This window comes from Oncorhynchus nerka, linkage group LG19 (assembly GCF_034236695.1).
Source record: "Oncorhynchus nerka isolate Pitt River linkage group LG19, Oner_Uvic_2.0, whole genome shotgun sequence".
In the NCBI taxonomy this organism is placed as follows: Eukaryota; Metazoa; Chordata; class Actinopteri; order Salmoniformes; family Salmonidae; genus Oncorhynchus; species Oncorhynchus nerka.
The window spans coordinates 48,644,213-48,668,645 of NC_088414.1; the positions used below are offsets into that span (position 1 = coordinate 48,644,213).

Here is a 24,433-nt window from a genome sequence, read left to right on the forward strand (position 1 = left end):
TGAAGCATGCTGACACCTTTACAGGAATTCATCATGGTGCATACCTGTTTCCTCATCGATGGAGAAGCTGCCGATCCCACTGCCTCCTCTGACAGAGTACCTGACGACCCTGTCTCCCCCCTCGTCTCTAGCACTGACCACCAGGACACTGGTCCCTACTCTGCTGTTCTCCTTCACACTGCCCCGCACAGCAAACTCAGAGAAGTATGGATAGAACAGGTTCTCATCCACATCCACCACCTGGAGAGAAGGAGAGAAAGAGAGGACAGGTGAGGAGAGAAGAGAGAGAGAGGGGACAGGTGAGGAGAGAAGAGAGAGAGAGAGGACAGGTGAGGAGAGGAGAGAGAGGACAGGTGAGGAGAGAAGAGAGAGAGAGAGAGGACAGGTGAGGAGAGGAGAGAGAGGACAGGTGAGGAGAGAAGAGAGAGAGAGAGAGGACAGGTGAGGAGAGAGAAAGAAAGAGAGAGAGGACAGGTGAGGAGAGAAGAGAGAGAGAGAGAGGACAGGTGAGGAGAGGAGAGAGAGGACAGGTGAGGAGAGGAGAGAGAGGACAGGTGAGGAGAGAAGAGAGAGGACAGGTGAGGAGAGAAGAGAGAGGACAGGTGAGGAGAGAAGAGAGAGAGAGAGAGAGAGAGAGGACAGGTGAGGAGAGAAGAGAGAGAGAGAGAGGACAGGTGAGGAGAGGAGAGAGGACAGGTGAGGAGAGGAGAGAGAGGACAGGTGAGGAGAGAAGAGAGAGGACAGGTGAGGAGAGAAGAGAGAGAGAGAGAGGACAGGTGAGGAGAGAAGAGAGAGAGAGGACAGGTGAGGAGAGGAGAGAGAGGAGAGGGAGAGAGAGAGAGAGACCGATCTGCAGGCCCTGGACAGATTCCTGCTGTACCCAGATAACCCTACGGTCACCAACAGATCAAGGTCAACAGGAACTTAACATTATTCAGGAATACAGCATCAACTGGACAATGAAGATCAACTTTCAGAAAACCAAAGTCGTGATTTTCCAGAAAAAGGTCATGAATCAGACCAGCAGACACTCCTTCAAATGAGGGAATACCATAGTTAAACATGTACAATGGGCCAATGGGACCAAACACAGCCTCAGCAACGATCCAATTGGCTGAAGAAAAAGGGAGACACAAATAGACATGGCCGCCCAAAGAGGAGTGTCTATCTGTAACGCTTGTCGTCTGGGGAAGGAGAGGAGGACCAAGGTGCAGCGTGGTAAGTGTTCACAGTTTAAATATTCTAATGAACACTGAAAACCCAACGAACAGTCCTGTAAGGTACAACACTAAACAGAAAATAACCACCCAAAAAACACAATGGAAAACAAGCTACCTAAATATGGACAACGATTGACAGCTGCCTCTGATTGAGAACCATAACCAGGCTAAACACAGAAATAGAAAATCATAGACAAACTAACATAGACAACCCACCCAACTCACGCCCTGACCATACTAAAACAAAAGACAAAACAAAGGAACTAAGGTCAGAACGTGACACTATCTGGTCACTGAACGGGTAGAGACAGAGATGCACCTCCTCCTCTACTATGAGAAATAATCCCACATAAGACAATATCTCAATCATTTACTAATAACATAAAGCTGTGAATTATTCTGGCCGAGGGAGAAACCTGTGGTGGTTAATTGCTTTACTATCAAATGAAGAGAGACAAACTTATCACGCAAGTCAGAATTACAATTAAACTAAATCTTTATTCACTTATTAATAAGGGAGCAGGTCAATACAACACACACATATAAAGTGAATCGATTGAGTCTCTACGATAATGATGGCTGGTCGACGACTCACGATCAAATCATTCGTTGAGAGCAAAGAGACAAAAGTACAAAGGTCTTTTAGAGCCACGATACACCCCGTTCAACTTACATGACGAACAACAGATACATAGACTGTGTCACAAGGCTAAGATATAGAACAATTATATACAACAACATGATGATGGTTCCACTGTGTATTACTGTCAGTTATATACAACAACATGATGATGGTTCCACTGTGTATTACTGTCAGTTATATACAACATGATGATGGTTCCACGGTGTATTACTGTCAGTTATATACAACATGATGATGGTTCCACTGTGTATTACTGTCAGTTATATACAACAACATGATGATGGTTCCACTGTGTATTACTGTCAGTTATATACAACATGATGATGGTTCCACTGTGTATTACTGTCAGTTATATACAACAACATGATGATGGTTCCACTGTGTATTACTGTCAGTTATATACAACATGATGATGGTTCCACTGTGTATTACTGTCAGTTATATACAACATGATGATGGTTCCACTGTGTATTACTGTCAGTTATATACAACATGATGATGGTTCCACTGTGTATTACTGTCAGTTATATACAACAACATGATGATGGTTCCACTGTGTATTACTGTCAGTTATATACAACATGATGATGGTTCCACTGTGTATTACTGTCAGTTATATACAACATGATGATGGTTCCACTGTGTATTACTGTCAGTTATATACAACAACATGATGATGGTTCCACTGTGTATTACTGTCAGTTATATAAAACAACATGATGATGGTTCCACTGTGTATTACTGTCAGTTATATACAACATGATGATGGTTCCACTGTGTATTACTGTCAGTTATATACAACATGATGATGGTTCCACTGTGTATTACTGTCAGTTATATACAACATGATGATGGTTCCACTGTGTATTACTGTCAGTTATATACAACATGATGATGGTTCCACTGTGTATTACTGTCAGTTATATACAACATGATGATGGTTCCACTGTGTATTACTGTCAGTTATATACAACATGATGATGGTTCCACTGTGTATTACTGTCAGTTAAATACAACATGATGATGGTTCCACTGTGTATTACTGTCAGTTATATACAACAACATGATGATGGTTCCACTGTGTATTACTGTCAGTTATATACAACAACATGATGATGGTTCCACTGTGTATTACTGTCAGTTATATACAACAACATGATGATGGTTCCACTGTGTATTACTGTCAGTTATATACAACATGATGATGGTTCCACGGTGTATTACTGTCAGTTATATACAACATGATGATGGTTCCACTGTGTATTACTGTCAGTTATATACAACAACATGATGATGGTTCCACTATGTATTAGTGTCAGTTATATACAACATGATGATGGTTCCACTGTGTATTACTGTCAGTTATATACAACATGATGACGGTTCCACTGTGTATTACTGTCAGTTATATACAACAACATGATGATGGTTCCACTGTGTATTACTGTCAGTTATATACAACATGATGACGGTTCCACTGTGTATTACTGTCAGTTATATACAACAACATGATGATGGTTCCACTGTGTATTACTGTCAGTTATATACAACAACATGATGATGGTTCCACTGTGTATTACTGTCAGTTATATACAACAACATGATGATGGTTCCACTGTGTATTACTGTCAGTTATATACAACAACATGATGATGGTTCCACTATGTATTAGTGTCAGTTATATACAACATGATGATGGTTCCACTGTGTATTACTGTCAGTTATATACAACATGATGACGGTTCCACTGTGTATTACTGTCAGTTATATACAACATGATGATGGTTCCACTATGTATTACTGTCAGTTATATACAACAACATGATGATGGTTCCACTGTGTATTACTGTCAGTTATATACAACATGATGATGGTTCCACTGTGTATTACTGTCAGTTATATACAACATGATGACGGTTCCACTGTGTATTACTGTCAGTTATATACAACAACATGATGATGGTTCCACTGTGTATTACTGTCAGTTATATACAACATGATGATGGTTCCACTGTGTATTACTGTCAGTTATATACAACAACATGATGATGGTTCCACTGTGTATTACTGTCAGTTATATACAACATGATGATGGTTCCACTGTGTATTACTGTCAGTTATATACAACAACATGATGATGGTTCCACTGTGTATTACTGTCAGTTATATACAACATGATGATGGTTCCACTGTGTATTACTGTCAGTTATATAGAACATGATGATGGTTCCACTGTGTATTACTGTCAGTTATATACAACATGATGATGGTTCCACTGTGTATTACTGTCAGTTATATACAACATGATGATCGTTCCACTGTGTATTACTGTCAGTTATATACAACAACATGATGATCGTTCCACTGTGTATTACTGTCAGTTATATACAACAACATGATGATGGTTCCACTGTGTATTACTGTCAGTTATATACAACATGATGATGGTTCCACTGTGTATTACTGTCAGTTATATACAACATGATGACGGTTCCACTGTGTATTACTGTCAGTTATATACAACAACATGATGACAGTTCCACTGTGTATTACTGTCAGCTATATACAACAACATGATGACGGTTCCACTGTGTATTACTGTCAGTTATATACAACAACATGATGATGGTTCCACTATGTATTACTGTCAGTTATATACAACAACATGATGGTTCCACTGTGTATTACTGTCAGTTATATACAACATGATGATGGTTCCACTGTGTATTACTGTCAGTTATATACAACATGATGATGGTTCCACTGTGTATTACTGTCAGTTATATACAACATGATGATGGTTCCACTGTGTATTACTGTCAGTTATATACAACAACATGATGATGGTTCCACTGTGTATTACTGTCAGTTATATACAACATGATGATGGTTCCACTGTGTATTACTGTCAGTTATATACAACAACATGATGATGGTTCCACTGTGTATTACTGTCAGTTATATACAACAACATGATGATGGTTCCACTGTGTATTACTGTCAGTTATATACAACAACATGATGATGGTTCCACTGTGTATTACTGTCAGTTATATACAACAACATGATGATGGTTCCACTGTGTATTACTGTCAGTTATATACAACATGATGATGGTTCCACTGTGTATTACTGTCAGTTATATACAACAAGATGATGATGGTTCCACTGTGTATTACTGTCAGTTATATACAACAACATGATGATGGTTCCATTGTGTATTACTGTCAGTTATATACAACATGATGATGATTCCACTGTGTATTACTGTCAGTTATATACAACATGATGATGGTTCCACTGTGTATTACTGTCAGTTATATACAACATGATGATGGTTCCACGGTGTATTACTGTCAGTTATATACAACAACATGATGATGGTTCCACTGTGTATTACTGTCAGTTATATACAACATGATGATGGTTCCACTATGTATTACTGTCAGTTATATACAACATGATGATGGTTCCACTGTGTATTACTGTCAGTTATATACAACAACATGATGATGGTTCCACTGTGTATTACTGTCAGTTATATACAACAACATGATGATGGTTCCATTGTGTATTACTGTCAGTTATATACAACAACATGATGATGGTTCCACTGTGTATTACTGTCAGTTATATACAACATGATGATGGTTCCACTGTGTATTACTGTCAGTTATATACAACATGATGATGGTTCCACGGTGTATTACTATCAGTTATATACAACAACATGATGATGGTTCCATTGTGTATTACTATCAGTTATATACAACAACATGATGATGGTTCCACTGTGTATTACTGTCAGTTATATAGAACATGATGATGGTTCCACTGTGTATTACTATCAGTTATATACAACAACATGATGATGGTTCCACTGTGTATTACTGTCAGTTATATACAACAACATGATGATGGTTCCATTGTGTATTACTATCAGTTATATACAACAACATGATGATGGTTCCGTTGTGTATTACTGTCAGTTATATACAACATGATGATGGTTCCACGGTGTATTACTGTCAGTTATATACAACAACATGATGATGGTTCCACTGTGTATTACTGTCAGTTATATACAACATGATGATGGTTCCACTGTGTATTACTGTCAGTTATATACAACAAGATGATGATGGTTCCACTGTGTATTACTATCAGTTACATACAACAACATGATGATGGTTCCACTGTGTATTACTGTCAGTTATATACAACATGATGATGGTTCCACAATGTATTACTGTCAGTTATATACAACATGATGATGGTTCCACTGTGTATTACTGTCAGTTATATACAACAACATGATGATGGTTCCACTGTGTATTACTGTCAGTTATATACAACAACATGATGATGGTTCCACTGTGTATTACTGTCAGTTATATACAACATGATGATGGTTCCACGGTGTATTACTGTCAGTTATATACAACAACATGATGATGGTTCCATTGTGTATTACTATCAGTTATATACAACAACATGATGATGGTTCCACTGTGTATTACTATCAGTTATATACAACAACATGATGATGGTTCCACTGTGTATTACTGTCAGTTATATACAACATGACGATGGTTCCACTGTGTATTACTGTCAGTTATATACAACAACATGATGATGGTTCCACTATGTATTACTGTCAGTTATATACAACATGATGATGGTTCCACTGTGTATTACTGTCAGTTATATACAACAACATGATGATGGTTCCACTGTGTATTACTGTCAGTTATATACAACATGATGATGGTTCCACTGTGTATTACTGTCAGTTATATACAACAACATGATGATGGTTCCACTGTGTATTACTATCAGTTATATACAACATGATGATGGTTCCACTGTGTATTACTGTCAGTTATATACAACATGATGATGGTTCCACTGTGTATTACTGTCAGTTATATACAACAACATGATGATGGTTCCACTGTGTATTACTGTCAGTTATATACAACAACATGATGATGGTTCCACTGTGTATTACTGTCAGTTATATACAACAACATGATGATGGTTCCACAGAGTCACAGATACAGAGCCACAGAGACAGAGTCACAGAGACAGAGACACAGAGACAGAGCCACAGAGACAGCCACAGAGACAGAGCCACAGAGACAGAGCTTCAGAGACAGTCACAGAGACAGAGCTTCAGAGACAGAGCCACAGAGACAGATCCTCAGAGACAGAGTCACAGAGACAGAGCCACAGAGACAGCCACAGAGACAGAGCCACAGAGACAGAGCTTCAGAGACAGTCACAGAGACAGAGCTTCAGACAGAGCTTCAGAGACAGAGCCACAGAGACAGATCCTCAGAGACAGAGCCACAGAGACAGAGCTTCAGAGACAGAGTCACAGAGACAGAGCCACAGAGACAGAGCCACAGAGACAGAGCCACAGAGACAGAGCTTCAGAGACAGAGCCACAGAGACAGAGCTTCAGAGACAGAGTTTCAGAGACAGAGCCACAGAGACAGAGCCACAGAGACAGAGCTTCAGAGACAGAGCTTCAGAGACAGAGCCACAGAGACAGAGCTTCAGAGACAGAGTTTCAGAGACAGAGCCACAGAGACAGAGCCACAGAGACAGAGCTTCAGAGACAGAGCCACAGAGACAGAGCTTCAGAGACAGAGCCACAAAAGGTCATGAGCAGATGATCTCCTGAATCTTTCAATGTTTTTCCCAAAAATATAAAGATTTCGAGTTGCATAAACTTGGATTTTTTTCGACAAGGACATATACAGAATAATACCCTTCACAATATAACCTTTACACCAATCCAAAGTGTAAACCTACACCCTGATTTTGGACAAAATTACCTAATTGGGATTTTTACTACCAAGGATTATCCAGCACACTTTCCGACAAACCAACAACAAGCAAAAGAAGCACAAACTGAAACATGAAAATATCCATCCAACCTGGAACTGAAACGTTCAGTCTGAAGCTACTTCGAAAGCCTTGAATGAAAACAACATGCCAATAAATCTGTAGATATTTAACTTTATAAAGACTGAATGCTAAGTTAAAAGGCTACCAAGCTTGGAAAGAACAGACCCAGCAGCAACATTAATTAGCACATAAGTGTAAAGTGAGTCCCTGGGCCCAAACATGGCAGCAGAACCCCCCCTCCCCACCCAAATGCAGAGGCCTCTTTGGACCCCCGTTCCATGTCTTCCCTCGGTGCAGTAGTCACCACAGTACAGTACCCTTTGGATATGAAAAATGACAAGGCACGGAAAGAGTACAAATAGAAACTCCTCTTGGAGTTTATCTAGAGATACATTGTGCTGACTGCAACAACAATGGGAACGTAAGCAACCTATTCATCCACACGGACCTTCCCTGGGCATGGCACACCGCTATAAGAGCACACTCCCCCTCTTTTTAAGAGAGAAGGTATTGGCGGAACATCAGAACACTGGAAAATGAGGACCCTCAGACGCCCTCTGTCAACCTGTACAAATATAGAACCGTGTTGGAGGAGGGCCACTTCAAACATTTCCAAAAGGACTTCCACAGAATCAAAAGAGAGAGCACGGCAGGAGAAGCTTCCTCTTGGTGACAACTCCCCGAGTGAGTCTGATCACACCTCTTCAAAACTGTCCTGCAGATGAGGAGAGTCACCCCCCCCCCCCCCCCAACAGCACTGAACACACCCAGGTCCCACAACTGCACTGCTCCTCCATCATTGAGAGGGATATATTCACAGAGCTGGAGAGAGACATGGTGGAGCTCAGAGAGCTGGAGAGAGACAAGGTGGAGCTCAGAGAGCTGGAGAGAGACGTGGTGTAGCTCAGAGAGAGACGTGGTGGAGCTCAGAGAGCTGGAGAGAGACATGGTGGAGCTCAGAGAGCTGGAGAGAGACGTGGTGGAGCTCAGAGTGCTGGAGAGAGACGTGGTGGAGCTCAGAGAGCTGGAGAGAGACGTGGTGGAGCTCAGAGAGCTGGAGAGAGACGTGGTGGAGCTCAGAGTGCTGGAGAGAGACGTGGTGGAGCACAGAGAGCTGGAGAGAGATGTGGTGGAGCTCAGAGAGCTGGAGAGAGACATGGTGGAGCTAAGAGAGTTGGAGAGAGACGTGGTGTAGCTCAGAGAGCTGGAGAGAGACATGGTGGAGCTCAGAGAGCTGGAGAGAGACGTGGTGGAGCTCAGAGTGCTGGAGAGAGACGTGGTGGAGCTCAGAGAGCTGGAGAGAGATGGTGGAGCTCAGAGAGCTGGAGAGAGCTGGAGAGAGACGTGGTGGAGCTCAGAGAGCTGGAGAGAGACGTGGTGGAGCTCAGAGAGCTGGAGAGAGACATGGTGGAGCTCAGAGAGCTGGAGAGAGACGTGGTGGAGCTCAGAGAGTTGGAGAGAGATGGTGGAGCTCAGAGAGCTGGAGAGAGACATGGTGGAGCTCAGAGAGCTGGAGAGAGACATGGTGGAGCTCAGAGAGCTGGAGAGAGATGTGGTGGAGCTCAGAGAGCTGGAGAGAGACGTGGTGGAACTCAGAGAGCTGGAGAGAGACATGGTGGAGCTCAGAGAGTTGGAGAGAGACATGGTGGAGCTCAGAGAGACATGGTGGAGCTCAGAGAGCTGGAGAGACGTGGTGGAGCTCAGAGAGCTGGAGAGAGACGTGGTGGAGCTCAGAGAGCTGGAGAGAGACGTGGTGGAGCTCAGAGAGCTGGAGAGAGATGTGGTGGAGCTCAGAGAGCTTTAGAAGACATGGTGGAGCTAAGAGAGCTGGAGAGAGACATGGTGGAGCTCAGAGAGTTGGAGAGAGACATGGTGGAGCTCAGAGAGCTGGAGAGAGACATGGTGGAGCTCAGAGAGCTAGTCCACACAATCCAGACAGAACAGACACACAAAACGGACCAGCACAACACCCCCCCTACCGTACCCAGAGGGCTGAAGGGGGAGATAGACAGCCTTCTAGGAGAGCAGGCTGCACTCCAGTCTGAGGTGAGAGAACTTGAGGAGATAGAGGACCACACAGCCCAGCTAACAGAGGACCACACAGCCCAGCTAACAGAGGACCACACAGCCCAGCTAACAGAGGACCACACAGCCCAGCTAACAGAGGACCACACGGCCCAGCTAACAGAGGACCACACGGCCCAGATAACAGAGGACCACACGGCCCAGCTAACAGAGGACCACACAGCCCAGCTAACAGAGGAACACACATCCCAGCTAACAGAGGAACACACAGCCCAGCTAACAGAGAAACACACAGCCCAGCTAACAGAGGACCAAACAGCCCAGCTAACAGAGGACCACACAGCCCAGCTAACAGAGGACAACACAGCCCAGCTAACAGAGGAACACATAGCCCAGCTAACAGAGGGGCAGCCCAGCTAACAGAGAAACACACAGCCCAGCTAACAGAGGAACACACAGCCCAGCTAACAGAGGACAACACAGCCCAGCTAACAGAGGAACACATAGCCCAGCTAACAGAGGGGCAGCCCAGCTAACAGAGGGGCAGCCCAGCTAACAGAGGGGCAGCCCAGCTAACAGAGGGGCAGCCCAGCTAACAGAGAAACACACAGCCCAGCTAACAGAGGAACACACAGCCCAGCTAACAGAGGACCACACAGCCCAGCTAACAGAGGACCACACAGCCCACCTAACAGAGGACCACACAGCCCAGCTAACAGAGGACCACACAGCCCAGCTAACAGAGGAACACACAGCCCAGCTAACAGAGGAACACACAGCCCAGCTAACAGAGAAACACACAGCCCAGCTAACAGAGGACCACACAGCTCAGCTAACAGAGGACCACACAGCCCAGCTAACAGAGGAACACACAGCCCAGCTAACAGAGGACCACACGGCCCAGCTAACAGAGGACCACACGGCCCAGCTAACAGAGGACCACACGGCCCAGCTAACAGAGGACTACACAGCCCAGCTAACAGAGGACTACACAGCCCAGCTAACAGAGGACCACACAGCCCAGCTAACAGAGGACCACACGGCCCAGCTAACAGAGGACTAACAGAGGACCACACGGCCCAGCTAACAGAGGACTACACAGCCCAGCTAACAGAGGACTACACAGCCCAGCTAACAGAGGACCACACGGCCCAGCTAACAGAGGACCACACGGCCCAGCTAACAGAGGACTACACAGCCCAGCTAACAGAGGACCACACGGCCCAGCTAACAGAGGACCACACGGCCCAGCTAACAGAGGACCACACGGCCCAGCTAACAGAGGACTACACAGCCCAGCTAACAGAGGACCACACGGCCCAGCTAACAGAGGACTACACAACCCAGCTAACAGAGGACCACACAGCCCAGCTAACAGAGGACAACACAGCCCAGCTAACAGAGGACCACACAGCCCAGCTAACAGAGGACCACACAGCCCAGCTAACAGAGGACCACACGGCCCAGCTAACAGAGGACCACACAACCCAGCTAACAGAGGAACACACAGCCCAGCTAACAGAGGACAACACAGCCCAGCTAACAGAGGACCACACGGCCCAGCTAACAGAGGACCACACAGCCCAGCTAACAGAGGACCACACGGCCCAGCTAACAGAGGACCACACAGCCCAGCTAACAGAGGACCACACGGCCCAGCTAACAGAGGACCACACAGCCCAGCTAACAGAGGACCACACAGCCCAGCTAACAGAGGACCACTAAACATAGAATCAACTATTAAAGACTACCAGAACCCACTGGATTCTACAATTACATTGAATGAACTACAGGACAAAACACAAACCCTCCAAATCCCCAAAAAATGTGTGGTGTTGATGGTATACGTCTGCACAACTACCTGCCCTCCATGACACCTACAGCACCCTGCCTGTTCACCCCGCTATCATCCAGAAGATGAGGTCAGTACAGGTGCATCAACGCAGGGACCGAGAGACTGAAAAAACAGGTTCAGACTGTTAAACAGCCATCACTAACACAGAGAGGCTGCTGCCTACATTGAGACCCAATCACTAACTCAGAGAGGCTGCTGTCTACATTGAGACCCAATCACTAACTCAGAGAGGCTGCTGCCTACATTGAGACCCAATCACTAACTCAGAGAGGCTGCTGCCTACACTGAGACCCAATCACTAACTCAGAGAGGCTGCTGCCTACATTGAGACCCAATCACTAACTCAGAGAGGCTGCTGCCTACATTGAGACCCAATCACTAACACAGAGAGGCTGCTGCCTACACTGAGACCCAATCACTAACACAGAGAGGCTGCTGCCTACATGGAGACCCAATCACTAACACAGAGAGGCTGCTGCCTACATTGAGTCCCAATCACTAACTCAGAGAGGCTGCTGCCTACATTGAGACCCAATCACTAACTCAGAGAGGCTGCTGCCTACATTGAGTCCCAATCACTAACTCAGAGAGGCTGCTGCCTACATTGAGTCCCAATCACTAACTCAGAGAGGCTGCTGCCTACATTGAGACCCAATCACTAACTCAGAAAGGCTGCTGCCTACATTGAGACCCAATCACTAACTCAGAGAGGCTGCTGCCTACATTGAGACCCAATCACTAACTCAGAGAGGCTGCTGCCTACATTGAGACCCAATCACTAACTCAGAGAGGCTGCTGCCTACATTGAGACCCAATCACTAACTCAGAGAGGCTGCTGCCTACATTGAGACCCAATCACTAACTCAGAGAGGCTGCTGCCTACATTGAGACCCAATCACTAACTCAGAGAGGCTGCTGCCTACATTGAGACCCAATCACTAACTCAGAGAGGCTGCTGCCTACATTGAGACCCAATCACTAACTCAGAGAGGCTGCTGTCTACATTGAGACCCAATCACCCAGCCACTTTAGTAAATGGATCACTAGTCACTTTATACAATGTCACTTTAATAATGTTTACATATATTTCATTACTCATATCATATATATATATATATGTATATACTGTATTTTATAATATCTACTGCACCTTGCTGCTCGGCCATCTCGCTCATCCATATACTTATATAGTTGTTGTGGAATTGTTAGATGACTTGTTGCTTATTACTGCATTGTCGGAACTAGAAGCACAAGCATTTCGCTACACTCGCATTAACATCTGCTAACCATGTGACCAATAACATCTGCTAACCATGTGACCAATAACATCTGCTAACCATGTGACCAATAACATCTGCTAACCATGTGACCAATAACATCTGCTAACCATGTGACCAATAACATCTGCTAACCATGTGACCAATAACATCTGCTAACCATGTGACCATTAACATCTGCTAACCATGTGACCAATAACATCTGCTAACCATGTGACCAATAACATCTGCTAACCATGTGACCAATAACATCTGCTAACCATGTGACCAATAACATCTGCTAACCATGTGACCATTAACATCTGCTAACCATGTGACCAATAACATCTGCTAACCATGTGACCAATAACATCTGCTAACCATGTGACCATTAACATCTGCTAACCATGTGACCAATAACATCTGCTAACCATGTGACCAATAACATCTGCTAACCATGTGACCAATAACATCTGCTAACCATGTGACCAATAACATCTGCTAACCATGTGTATGTGACCAATAACATCTGCTAACCATGTGACCATTAACATCTGCTAACCATGTGTATGTGACCAATAACATCTGCTAACCATGTGACCATTAACATCTGCTAACCATGTGTATGTGACCATTAACATCTGCTAACCACGTGACCAATAACATCTGCTAACCATGTGACCAATAACATCTGCTAACCATGTGACCAATAACATCTGCTAACCATGTGACCAATAACATCTGCTAACCATGTGACCAATAACATCTGCTAACCATGTGACCAATAACATCTGCTAACCATGTGACCAATAACATCTGCTAACCATGTGTATGTGACCAATACAATTTGATTTGATTTGATTTGGAAACTGAGCTACACTTCCTAACCTCCTGCAAATTGTATAAGACACATGAAAAGGGCCACAGCACCAGACCAGGCCAGCCTCAGGACAGCACAACCAGCCACAGCACAGCTCAACCAGATCAAACCCACCTTAACTCAGCCCAGCTCTACACAGCACTGACCACAGTCCACACCTACAGTGCATTGACTTTTACTACGTCACGGCCTTATTCTAAAATGTATTAAAAAGTGTTTTTACTTCATCAATCTACACACAATACCCCGTAATGACATCACAGTACCCCATAATGACATCACAGTACCCTATAATGACATCACAGTACCCCATAATGACAAAGCAAAAAAACTGATTTGAATTTTTTTTTGCAAATGTATCACAAATCAATACCCCAGTTCCAAAAAGCAGCATCAAAAGCAAATCTGAGAAAACTAAAGAAATGCAACATCAGAAACTTAAAAATAAAAAAAAATCTTTAAAAAAATGGTTTGATAAGGAATGTAAAAAGAATTAGAAAACACCTAAAACAAAACAAATGTCAAATGAAAACGATAAGCAGCAAAACAACCAAGAGCTACGAACACTTTGAAACAGTATGAACATACACTGAAACGCAAGAAACGGAATTATACCAACAAGACACTTGATGAAATTGAAAACGCAATTGACCCAAAATCAGTTCTGGGACATGTGGAACAATTTAAAACACAACAAAGCAATAATTAGCCGTACAAGATGGAGGAATTTTATCTACACAAAAGTATTGCACATAAAGACCCAACAATAACTACAGTTGACGTCGGAAGTTTAGAGAGGTTAGAGTCATTAAAACTCGTTTTTTTCAACCACTACATGGCAGACCAATCCAAACTCATCTCTCGGAATGTCCAGCCCACTCAGTATCTCAGCCAATCATGGCTAGCGGGAAGGTTGCTGTCGTTTCCTGTAGTTAAACCAACTAGGCTGGTAATTTAACAGTGTGTAGAGAGCCTGTCTTATCATGTCTCCATGTAGTACTGTGGAATAGAGTTCCATGTAGTCATGGCTCTATGTAGTACTGTGGAATAGAGTTCCATGTAGTACTGTGGAATAGAGTTCCATGTAGTCATGGCTCTATGTAGTACTGTGGAATAGAGTTCCATGTAGTCATGGCTCTATGTCGTACTGTGGAATAGAGTTCCATGTAGTCATGGCTCTATGTCGTACTGTGGAATAGAGTTCCATGTAGTCATGGCTCTATGTAGGACTGTGGAATAGAGTTCCATGTAGTCATGGCTCTATGTAGTACTGTGGAATAGAGTTCCATGTAGTCATGTCTCTGTGTGGTACTGTGGAATAGAGTTCCATGTAGTCATGGCTCTATGTAGTACTGTGGAATAGAGTTCCATGTAGTCATGGCTCTATGTAGTACTGTGGAATAGAGTTCCATGTAGTCATGGCTCTATGTAGTACTGTGGAATAGAGTTCCATGTAGTCATGGCTCTATGTAGTAACTGTGGAATAGAGTTCCATGTAGTCATGGCTCTATGTAGTACTGTGGAATAGAGTTCCATGTAGTCATGGCTCTATGTAGGACTGTGGAATAGAGTTCCATGTAGTCATGGCTCTATGTAGTACTGTGGAATAGAGTCCCATGTAGTCATGTCTCTATGTAGTACTGTGGAATAGAGTTCCATGTAGTCATGGCTCTATGTAGTACTGTGGAATAGAGTTCCATGTAGTCATGGCTCTATGTAGTACTGTGGATTAGAGTTCCATGTAGTCATGGCTCTATGTGGTACTGTGGAATAGAGTTCCATGTAGTCATGGCTCTATGTAGTACTGTGGAATAGAGTTCCATGTAGTCATGGCTCTATGTAGTACTGTGGAATAGAGTTCCATGTAGTCATGGCTCTAAGTAGTACTGTGGAATAGAGTTCCATGTAGTCATGACTCTATGTAGTACTGTGGAATAGAGTTCCATGTAGTCATGGCTCTATGTAGTACTGTGGAATAGAGTTCCATGTAGTCATGGCTCTATGTAGTACTGTGGAATAGAGTCCCATGTAGTCATGTCTCTATGTAGTACTGTGGAATAGAGTTCCATGTAGTCATGGCTCTATGTAGTACTGTGGAATAGAGTTCCATGTAGTCATGGCTCTATGTAGTACTGTGGAATAGAGTTCCGTGTAGTCATGTCTCTATGTAGTACTGTGGAATAGAGTTCCATGTAGTCATGGCTCTATGTAGTACTGTGGAATAGAGTTCCATGTAGTCATGACTCTATGTAGTACTGTGGATTAGAGTTCCATGTAGTCATGGCTCTATGTAGTACTGTGGAATAGAGTTCCATGTAGTCATGGCTCTATGTAGTACTGTGGAATAGAGTTCCATGTAGTCATGGCTCAATGTAATACTGTGGAATAGAGTTCCATGTAGTCATGGCTCTATGTAGTACTGTGCTCCTCCCATAGTCTGTTCTGGACTTGGGGACTGTGAAGAGACCTCTGGTGACATGTCTTGTGGGGTATGGATGGGTGTCTGTGCCAGTAGTTTAAACAGACCTCTGGTGGCATGTCTTGTGGGGTATGTATGGGTGTCTGAGCTGTGTGCTAGTAGTTTAAACAGACCTCTGGTGACATGTCTTGTGGGGTATGGATGGGTGTCTGAGCTGTGTGTCAGTAGTTTAAACAGACCTCTGGTGACATGTCTTGTGGGGTATGTATGGGTGTCTGAGCTGTGAGTTAGTAGTTTAAACAGACCTCTGGTGACATGTCTTGTGGGGTATGTATGGGTGTCTGAGCTGTGTGCCAGTAGTTTAAACAGACCTCTGGTGGCATGTCTTGTGGGGTATGGATGGGTGTCTGAGCTGTGTGCCAGTAGTTTAAACAGACCTCTGGTGGCATGTCTTGTGGGGTATGTATGGGTGTCTGAGCTGTGAACAGACAGCTTGGTGCATTCAGCTTGTCCTTATAAAAACAAGTAGTGATGAAGTCAGTCTCTCCTCCACGTTAGAGAGATTGACATGCATATTATTAATGTTAGCTCTCTGTGTACATCCGAGGGCCGTGCTGCTCTGTTCTGAGACCATTGTAATTTACGTCTTTGTAGTTTCTTTAGTGGCTGATGTGTATAGTGTTGAGTCATCCGCATACATAGACACACTGGCTTTACTCAAAGCATCAGTAAAGATTTTAAAAAGAAAGGGGCCTGGAGAATTCCTGGTTCTACCTGGATTATGTTGGAGAGGTTTCCATTAAAGAACACACTCTGTGTTCTGTTAGACAGGTAACTCTTTATCCATATTATAGCAGGGGGTGTAAAGCCATAACACCCTCTGTGTTCTGTTAGACAGGTAACTCTTTATCCACATTATAGCAGGGGGTGTAAAGCCATAACACCCTCTGTGTTCTGTTAGACAGGTAACTCTTTATCCATATTATAGCAGGGGGTGTAAAGCCATAACACCCTCTGTGTTCTGTTAGACCAGTAACTCTTTATCCACATTATAGCAGGGGGTGTAAAGCCATAACACCCTCTGTGTTCTGTTAGACAGGTAACTCTTTATCCACATTATAGCAGGGGGTGTAAAACCATAACACCCTCTGTGTTCTGTTAGACAGGTAAGTCTTTATCCACAATATAGCAGAGGGTGTAAAGCCATAACACACTCTGTGTTCTGTTAGACAGGTAACTCTTTATCCACATTATAGCAGGGGGTGTAAAGCCATAACACCCTCTGTGTTCTGTTAGACAGGTAACTCTTTATCCACATTATAGCAGGGGGTGTAAAGCCATAACACCCTCTGTGTTCTGTTAGACAGGTAACTCTTTATCCACATTATAGCAGGGGGTGTAAAGCCATAACACCCTCTGTGTTCTGTTAGACAGGTAACTCTTTATCCACATTATAGCAGGGGGTGTAAAGCCATAACACCCTCTGTGTTCTGTTAGACAGGTAACTCTTTATCCACATTATAGCAAGGGGTGTAAAGCCATAACACCCTCTGTGTTCTGTTAGACAGGTAACTCTTTATCCACATTATAGCAGGGGGTGTAAAGCCATAACACCCTCTGTGTTCTGTTAGACAGGTAACTCTTTATCCACATTATAGCAAGGGGTGTAAAGCCATAACACCCTCTGTGTTCTGTTAGACAGGTAACTCTTTATCCACATTATAGCAGGGGTGTAAAGCCATAACACCCTCTGTGTTCTGTTAGACAGGTAACTCTTTATCCACATTATAGCAGGGGGTGTAAAGCCATAACACCCTCTGTGTTCTGTTAGACAGGTAACTCTTTATCCACATTATAGCAGGGGGTGTAAAACCATAACACCCTCTGTGTTCTGTTAGACAGGTAAGTCTTTATCCACAATATAGCAGAGGGTGTAAAGCCATAACACACTCTGTGTTCTGTTAGACAGGTAACTCTTTATCCACATTATAGCAGGGGGTGTAAAGCCATAACACCCTCTGTGTTCTGTTAGACAGGTAACTCTTTATCCACATTATAGCAGGGGGTGTAAAGCCATAACACCCTCTGTGTTCTGTTAGACAGGTAACTCTTTATCCACATTATAGCAGGGGTGTAAAGCCATAACACCCTCTGTGTTCTGTTAGACAGGTAACTCTTTATCCACATTATAGCAGGGGGTGTAAAGCCATAACACCCTCTGTGTTCTGTTAGACAGGTAACTCTTTATCCACATTATAGCAAGGGGTGTAAAGCCAGCAGGGGGTGTAAAGTCAGCAGGGGGTGTAAAGCCAGCAGGGGGTGTAAAGCCAGCAGGGGGTGTAAAGCCATAACACCCTCTGTGTTCTGTTAGACAGGTAACTCTTCATCCACATTATAGCAGGGGGTGTAAAGCCATAACACCCTCTGTGTTCTGTTAGACAGGTAACTCTTCATCCACATTATAGCAGGGGGTGTAAAGTCATAACACCCTCTGTGTTCTGTTAGACAGGTAACTCTTTATCCACATTATAGCAGGGGGTGTAAAGTCATAACACCCTCTGTGTTCTGTTAGACAGGTAACTCTTTATCCACATTATAGCAGGGGGTGTAAAGCCATAACACATACATTTTTTTCCAGCAGCAGACTATGATCGATAATGTCAAAAGCTGCACTGAAGTTTAACAATACGGCCCCCCACAATCATTTTATCATCAATTTCTCTCAGCCAATCAATCAGTCATTTCTGTAAGTGCCGTGCTTGTTGCACAGGGGCACTCAAAGTCAATCTTAAATGAATGTTTATTTGTCTGTGCTGGAGAGGTTCCAACCAACTCAGTGCACCATAGTGAACGTCTGTCAGGAGCTCTGCCTGGGCAGACCTAGCAGTTGTCTCATATACACAGACAAGTTATATTTGCATGATTTAGCATAATTCATTAATCATTTCCATTTTGTTTCATTAATGTGGCAGACCAATATCTCACGAGGCTTCTTCTCCCTAACCTGAGACCTTGAAACTGAACTCGCATGAACACAGATATTAGTTATAAGAAAATCACAAACATTAAAATCAAATTACAAATTCCCTATAAGCATGCTGAAAGTCTGTTGTCAATTTGTTTACTGTAAAATAGTATTGTATCTGGTCAAAAATAATTTGTTCCAGAAGTTCACTAAGGGTCGGTAACAGGCTGATTGGTCGGATATTTGAAAAAAAATTAGATTTTACTATTCTTAGGTAGCGGAGGGACTATAGCTTCCCTCCAGGCCTGAGGACACAAGCTCTCTAGTAGGCTTCAAATTGAAGATGTGGCAATATTGTTTGTTATTATCCTAAAACAAATTCCATCCATATTGTCAGACCCCGGTGGCTAGCTGGTAATATCAGTGGGTTTTGTGATGAATGAGACATCTCATCGAATGATGGAGCAGAGTTTGCCTTTTTGCCCTAAATGTCATTAAGGATTCTCCAAAGCCTTTTTACTATCATTCATTATGTAATTTATCTGTGTTTCATAGTGTAGTTTCTTCTTCTTTATTCAGTTAAGTCACATGATTTCTCTAGTTGCAGTACGTTTGCAGTATTACTTGCAACTTGATTGCCATATCTTTTGCCTCATCCCACTCTAACCATACAATTTTTCAACTCATCAATTCACGGGGATTAAACCGTTTTTAGTCATTTTCTTAATGAGCTTATTAGTAACTGGAACAAGCCATGGACCAACAGTGTCTGGTTGCTCCTCATTACACACCATGGACCAGCAGCGTCTGGTTATTCCTCATTACACACCACGGACCAGCAGCGTCTGGTTGCTCCTCATTACACACCACAGACCAGCAGCGTCTGGTTGCTCCTCATTACACACCACAGACCAGCAGCGTCTGGTTGCTCCTCATTACACACCATGGACCAACAGCGTCTGGTTGCTCCTCATTACACACCACGGACCAGCAGCGTCTGGTTGCTCCTCATTACACACCACAGACCAGCAGCGTCTGGTTGCTCCTCATTACACACCACAGACCAGCAGAGTCTGGTTGCTCTCCATTACACACCATGGACCAGCAGCGTCTGGTTGCTCCTCATTACACACCACAGACCAACAGCGTCTGATTGCTCTCCATTACACACCACAGACCAACAGCGTCTGGTTGTTCCCCATTACACACCACAGACCAGCAGCGTCTGGTTGCTCCTCATTACACACCATGGACCAGCAGCGTCTGGTTGCTCCTCATTACACACCACAGACCAGCAGCGTCTGGTTGCTCTCCATTACACACCACAGACCAGCAGCGTCTGGTTGCTCTCCATTACACACCACAGACCAGCAGCGTCTGGTTGCTCCTCATTACACACCACAGACCAGCAGCGTCTGGTTGCTCCTCATTACACACCACAGACCAGCAGCGTCTGGTTGTTCCTCATTACACACCATGGACCAGCAGCGTCTGGTTGCTCCTCATTACACACCACAGACCAGCAGCGTCTGGTTGCTCCTCATTACACACCATGGACCAGCAGCGTCTGGTTGCTCCTCATTACACACCACAGACCAGCAGCGTCTGGTTGCTCCTCATTACACACCACGGACCAGCAAATATGATTTACATCAACAACATATGAATCACTACAAAACATGTGTGACCTCTTATTAGGACCAGCTTTTGCAACATTTCCTAGATATTTTACTATTATACAGTGATCACTACATCCAATAGATCTGCTTTAAAGCAAATATCTGAAGCATTCATTAAGATGTGACCAATACATGTTGATGATTTCATTCCTGTGCTGTTTGTAAACTACCCTGGTAGGTTGACTGATAACCTGAACCAGTACAGGCTGAGTGACCAACTGCCTGATTATCTCTACTCTGTCAGAGATACGAAGCAGACCACCAACTGGCAATAGAAACCGGCAGACATAAAAAGACATGGCTACCCAGAGAGGAGCGTGTATGTGGTCACTGCACGACAGGGGAGGTAGAAACAGAGATGCACTTTCTCCTTTAGTATGATAAATATTCTTCACCAAGAGATACATTATTTGCAGAAATTAATACATTTATTCACAATTGTATCTTATGAAACTCAGAGGAAGAACATTACACAATCTTGGACGAAAGAACAACGGCTCCTATTGGACGAAAGAACAACGGCTCCTATTGGACGAAAGAACAACGGCTCCTATTGGACGAAAGAACAACGGCTCCTACTGAAACCACATATGTATTTTCCTGCCACAGCCTGAGGGACACTGAATAATAACATCTGCATAGTAAACAGTAACTTTACTTATTATTATTATTATTATTATTATTATTACTATTATTACTATTATTATTATTATTATTATTATTATTATTATTATTATTATCATTATTATCATTATTATTATTATTATTATTATTATTATTATTACTATTATTATTATTATTATTATTATTATTATTATTATTATTATTATTACTATTATTATTATTACTATTATTATTATTATTATTATTATTATTATTATTATTATTATTATTATTATTACTATTATTATTATTATTATTATTATTATTATTATTATTATTATTATTATTATTATTACTATTATTATTATTATTATTACTATTATTATTATTATTATTATTATTATTATTATTATTATTATTATTATTATTATTATTATTATTATTATTATTATTATTATTATTTATTATTATTATTATTATTATTACTATTATTATTATTATTATTACTATTATTATTATTATTATTATTATTATTATTATTATTATTATTACTATTATTATTATTATTATTATTATTACTATTATTATTATTATTATTATTATTATTACTATTATTATTATTATTATTACTATTATTATTATTATTATTATTATTATTACTATTATTATTATTATTATTATTACTATTATTATTACTATTATTACTATTATTATTATTATTATTATTACTATTATTATTATTATTATTACTATTATTATTATTATTATTATTATTATTATTACTATTATTATTATTATTATTATTGTTGTTGTTGTGATTATCATTCCATATAGTAGTGGTATGGGTAGTAGGGGTGATGGTAAGGATAGCAGTTTAATGATGGCGGTTGTAGTAGTTGTAATAATGACGGTAGACGTGGTACTGATGTAACGGCGAGGATGACTGTATAGTTATGGTGAGTAGTCGTAGAGATATCAGTGGTAATGGTGGTCGTAGAGATATCAGTGGTAATGGTAGTCGTAGAGATATCGGAGGTGTAAATGATACTAGTGGTAATGGTGGTAGTGGTAATGATACTAGTGGTAATGGTAGTCGTAGAGATATCGGAGGTGTAAATGATACTAGTGGTAATGGTGGTAGTGGTAATGATACTAGTGGTAATGGTGGTAGTGGTAATGATACTAGTGGTAATGGTAGTCGTAGAGATATCGGAGGTGTAAATGATACTAGTGGTAATGGTGGTACAGTTGAAGGCTACAAATTGTACTTCATGCCTATAAAGCAATCTGAATTTGAAAGAGAGAGAGAGAAGGGAGAGGTGAGGAGAGGTGAGGAGAGGTGAGGAGAGAAGGGAGAGGAGAGAAGAGAGAGGTGAGGAGAGAAGGGAGAGGTGAGGAGAGAAGGGAGAGGTGAGGAGAGGTGAGGAAAGAAGGGAGAGGTGAGGAGAGGTGAGGAAAGAAGGGAGAGGTGAGGAGAGGTGAGGAGAGAAGGGAGAGGTGAGGAGAGGTGAGGAGAGAAGGGAGAGGTGAGGAGAGGTGAGGAGAGAAGGGAGAGGTGAGGAGAGAAGGGAGAGGTGAGGAGAGGTGATGAGAGAAGGGAGAGGTGAGGAGAGAAGGGAGAGGTGAGGAGAGGTGAGGAGAGAAGGGAGAGGTGAGGGAGAGAAGGGAGAGGTGGGGAGAGGTGAGGAGAGAAGGGAGAGGTGAGGAGAGGTGAGGAAAGAAGGGAGAGGTGAGGAGAGAAGGGAGAGGTGAGGAGAGGTGAGGAGAGAAGGGAGAGGTGAGGAGAGGTGAGGAGAGAAGGGAGAGGTGAGGAGAGGTGAGGAGAGAAGGGAGAGGTAAGGAGAGAAGGGAGAGGTGAGGAGAGGTGAGGAGAGAAGGGAGAGGTGAGGAGAGGTGAGGAGAGAAGGGAGAGGTGAGGAGAGAAGGGAGAGGTGGGGAGAGGTGAGGAGAGAAGGGAGAGGTGAGGAGAGGTGAGGAAAGAAGGGAGAGGTGAGGAGAGGTGAGGAGAGAAGGGAGAGGTGAGGAGAGAGGGGGGGTTGTTAGTGTGTGTGGGATGGGTGTGTGTGAGGTGGGGAGGCGGCTGTTACGCCTGTATGTGTGTGTGTGTGTGTGTGTGTGTGTGTGTGTGTGTGTGTGTGTGTGTGTGTGTGTGTGTGTGTGTGTGTGTGTGTGTGTACCTCTATGTCCAGGTAAGATAGAGAGCGTAGGATAGGTGTCCCTCTGTCCTCGGCCACTACAGTCAGGTTGTAGATCTGCTGTCTCTCATAGTCCAGCCTCTTCCCCACCCTCACTGCGCCGCTCACCGCATCCACCTAGATATACAATAACATAGACTAGATTAGACCCACCCTCACTGTGCCGCTCACCGCATCCACCTAGATATACAATAACATAGACTAGATTAGACCCACCCTCACTGTGCCGCTCACCGCATCCACCTAGATATACAATAACATAGACTAGATTAGACCCACCCTCACTGTGCCGCTCACCGCATCCACCTAGATATACAATAACATAGACTAGATTAGACCCACCCTCACTGTGCCGCTCACCGCATCCACCTAGATATACAATAACATAGACTAGATTAGATCCACCATCTCCGCTTCAATCACTGCATCCACCTAGATATACAACAACATAGACTAGATTAGACCCACCCTCACTGTGCCGCTCACTGCATCCACCTAGATATACAATAACATAGACTAGATTAGACCCACCCTCACTGTGCCGCTCACCGCATCCACCTAGATATACAATAACATAGACTAGATTAGACCCACCCTCACTGCACCGTTCACCGCATCCACCTAGATATACAATAACATAGAATACAGTACTAGATTAGACCCACCCTCACTGCACCGCTCACTGCATCCACCTAGATATACAACAACATAGAATACAGTACTCGATTAGACCCACCATCTCTGCACTACTCACTGCATCCACCTAGATATACAACA

At 42.9% G+C, this 24,433-nt stretch overlaps 1 protein-coding gene across 1 annotated transcript in view; it reads right to left on the reverse strand.

The window, feature by feature from the left end:
- LOC135562556 (protocadherin Fat 3) overlaps positions 1-24,433 on the reverse strand; it is a gene marked incomplete at its 5' end in the record, with an annotated part of 349,011 nt that overhangs the window by 282,608 nt on the left and 41,970 nt on the right. The window contains 2 exon segments of the mRNA XM_065005063.1: positions 45-240; positions 23,639-23,773. Coding sequence (XP_064861135.1) covers positions 45-240; positions 23,639-23,773 — 331 coding nt within the window.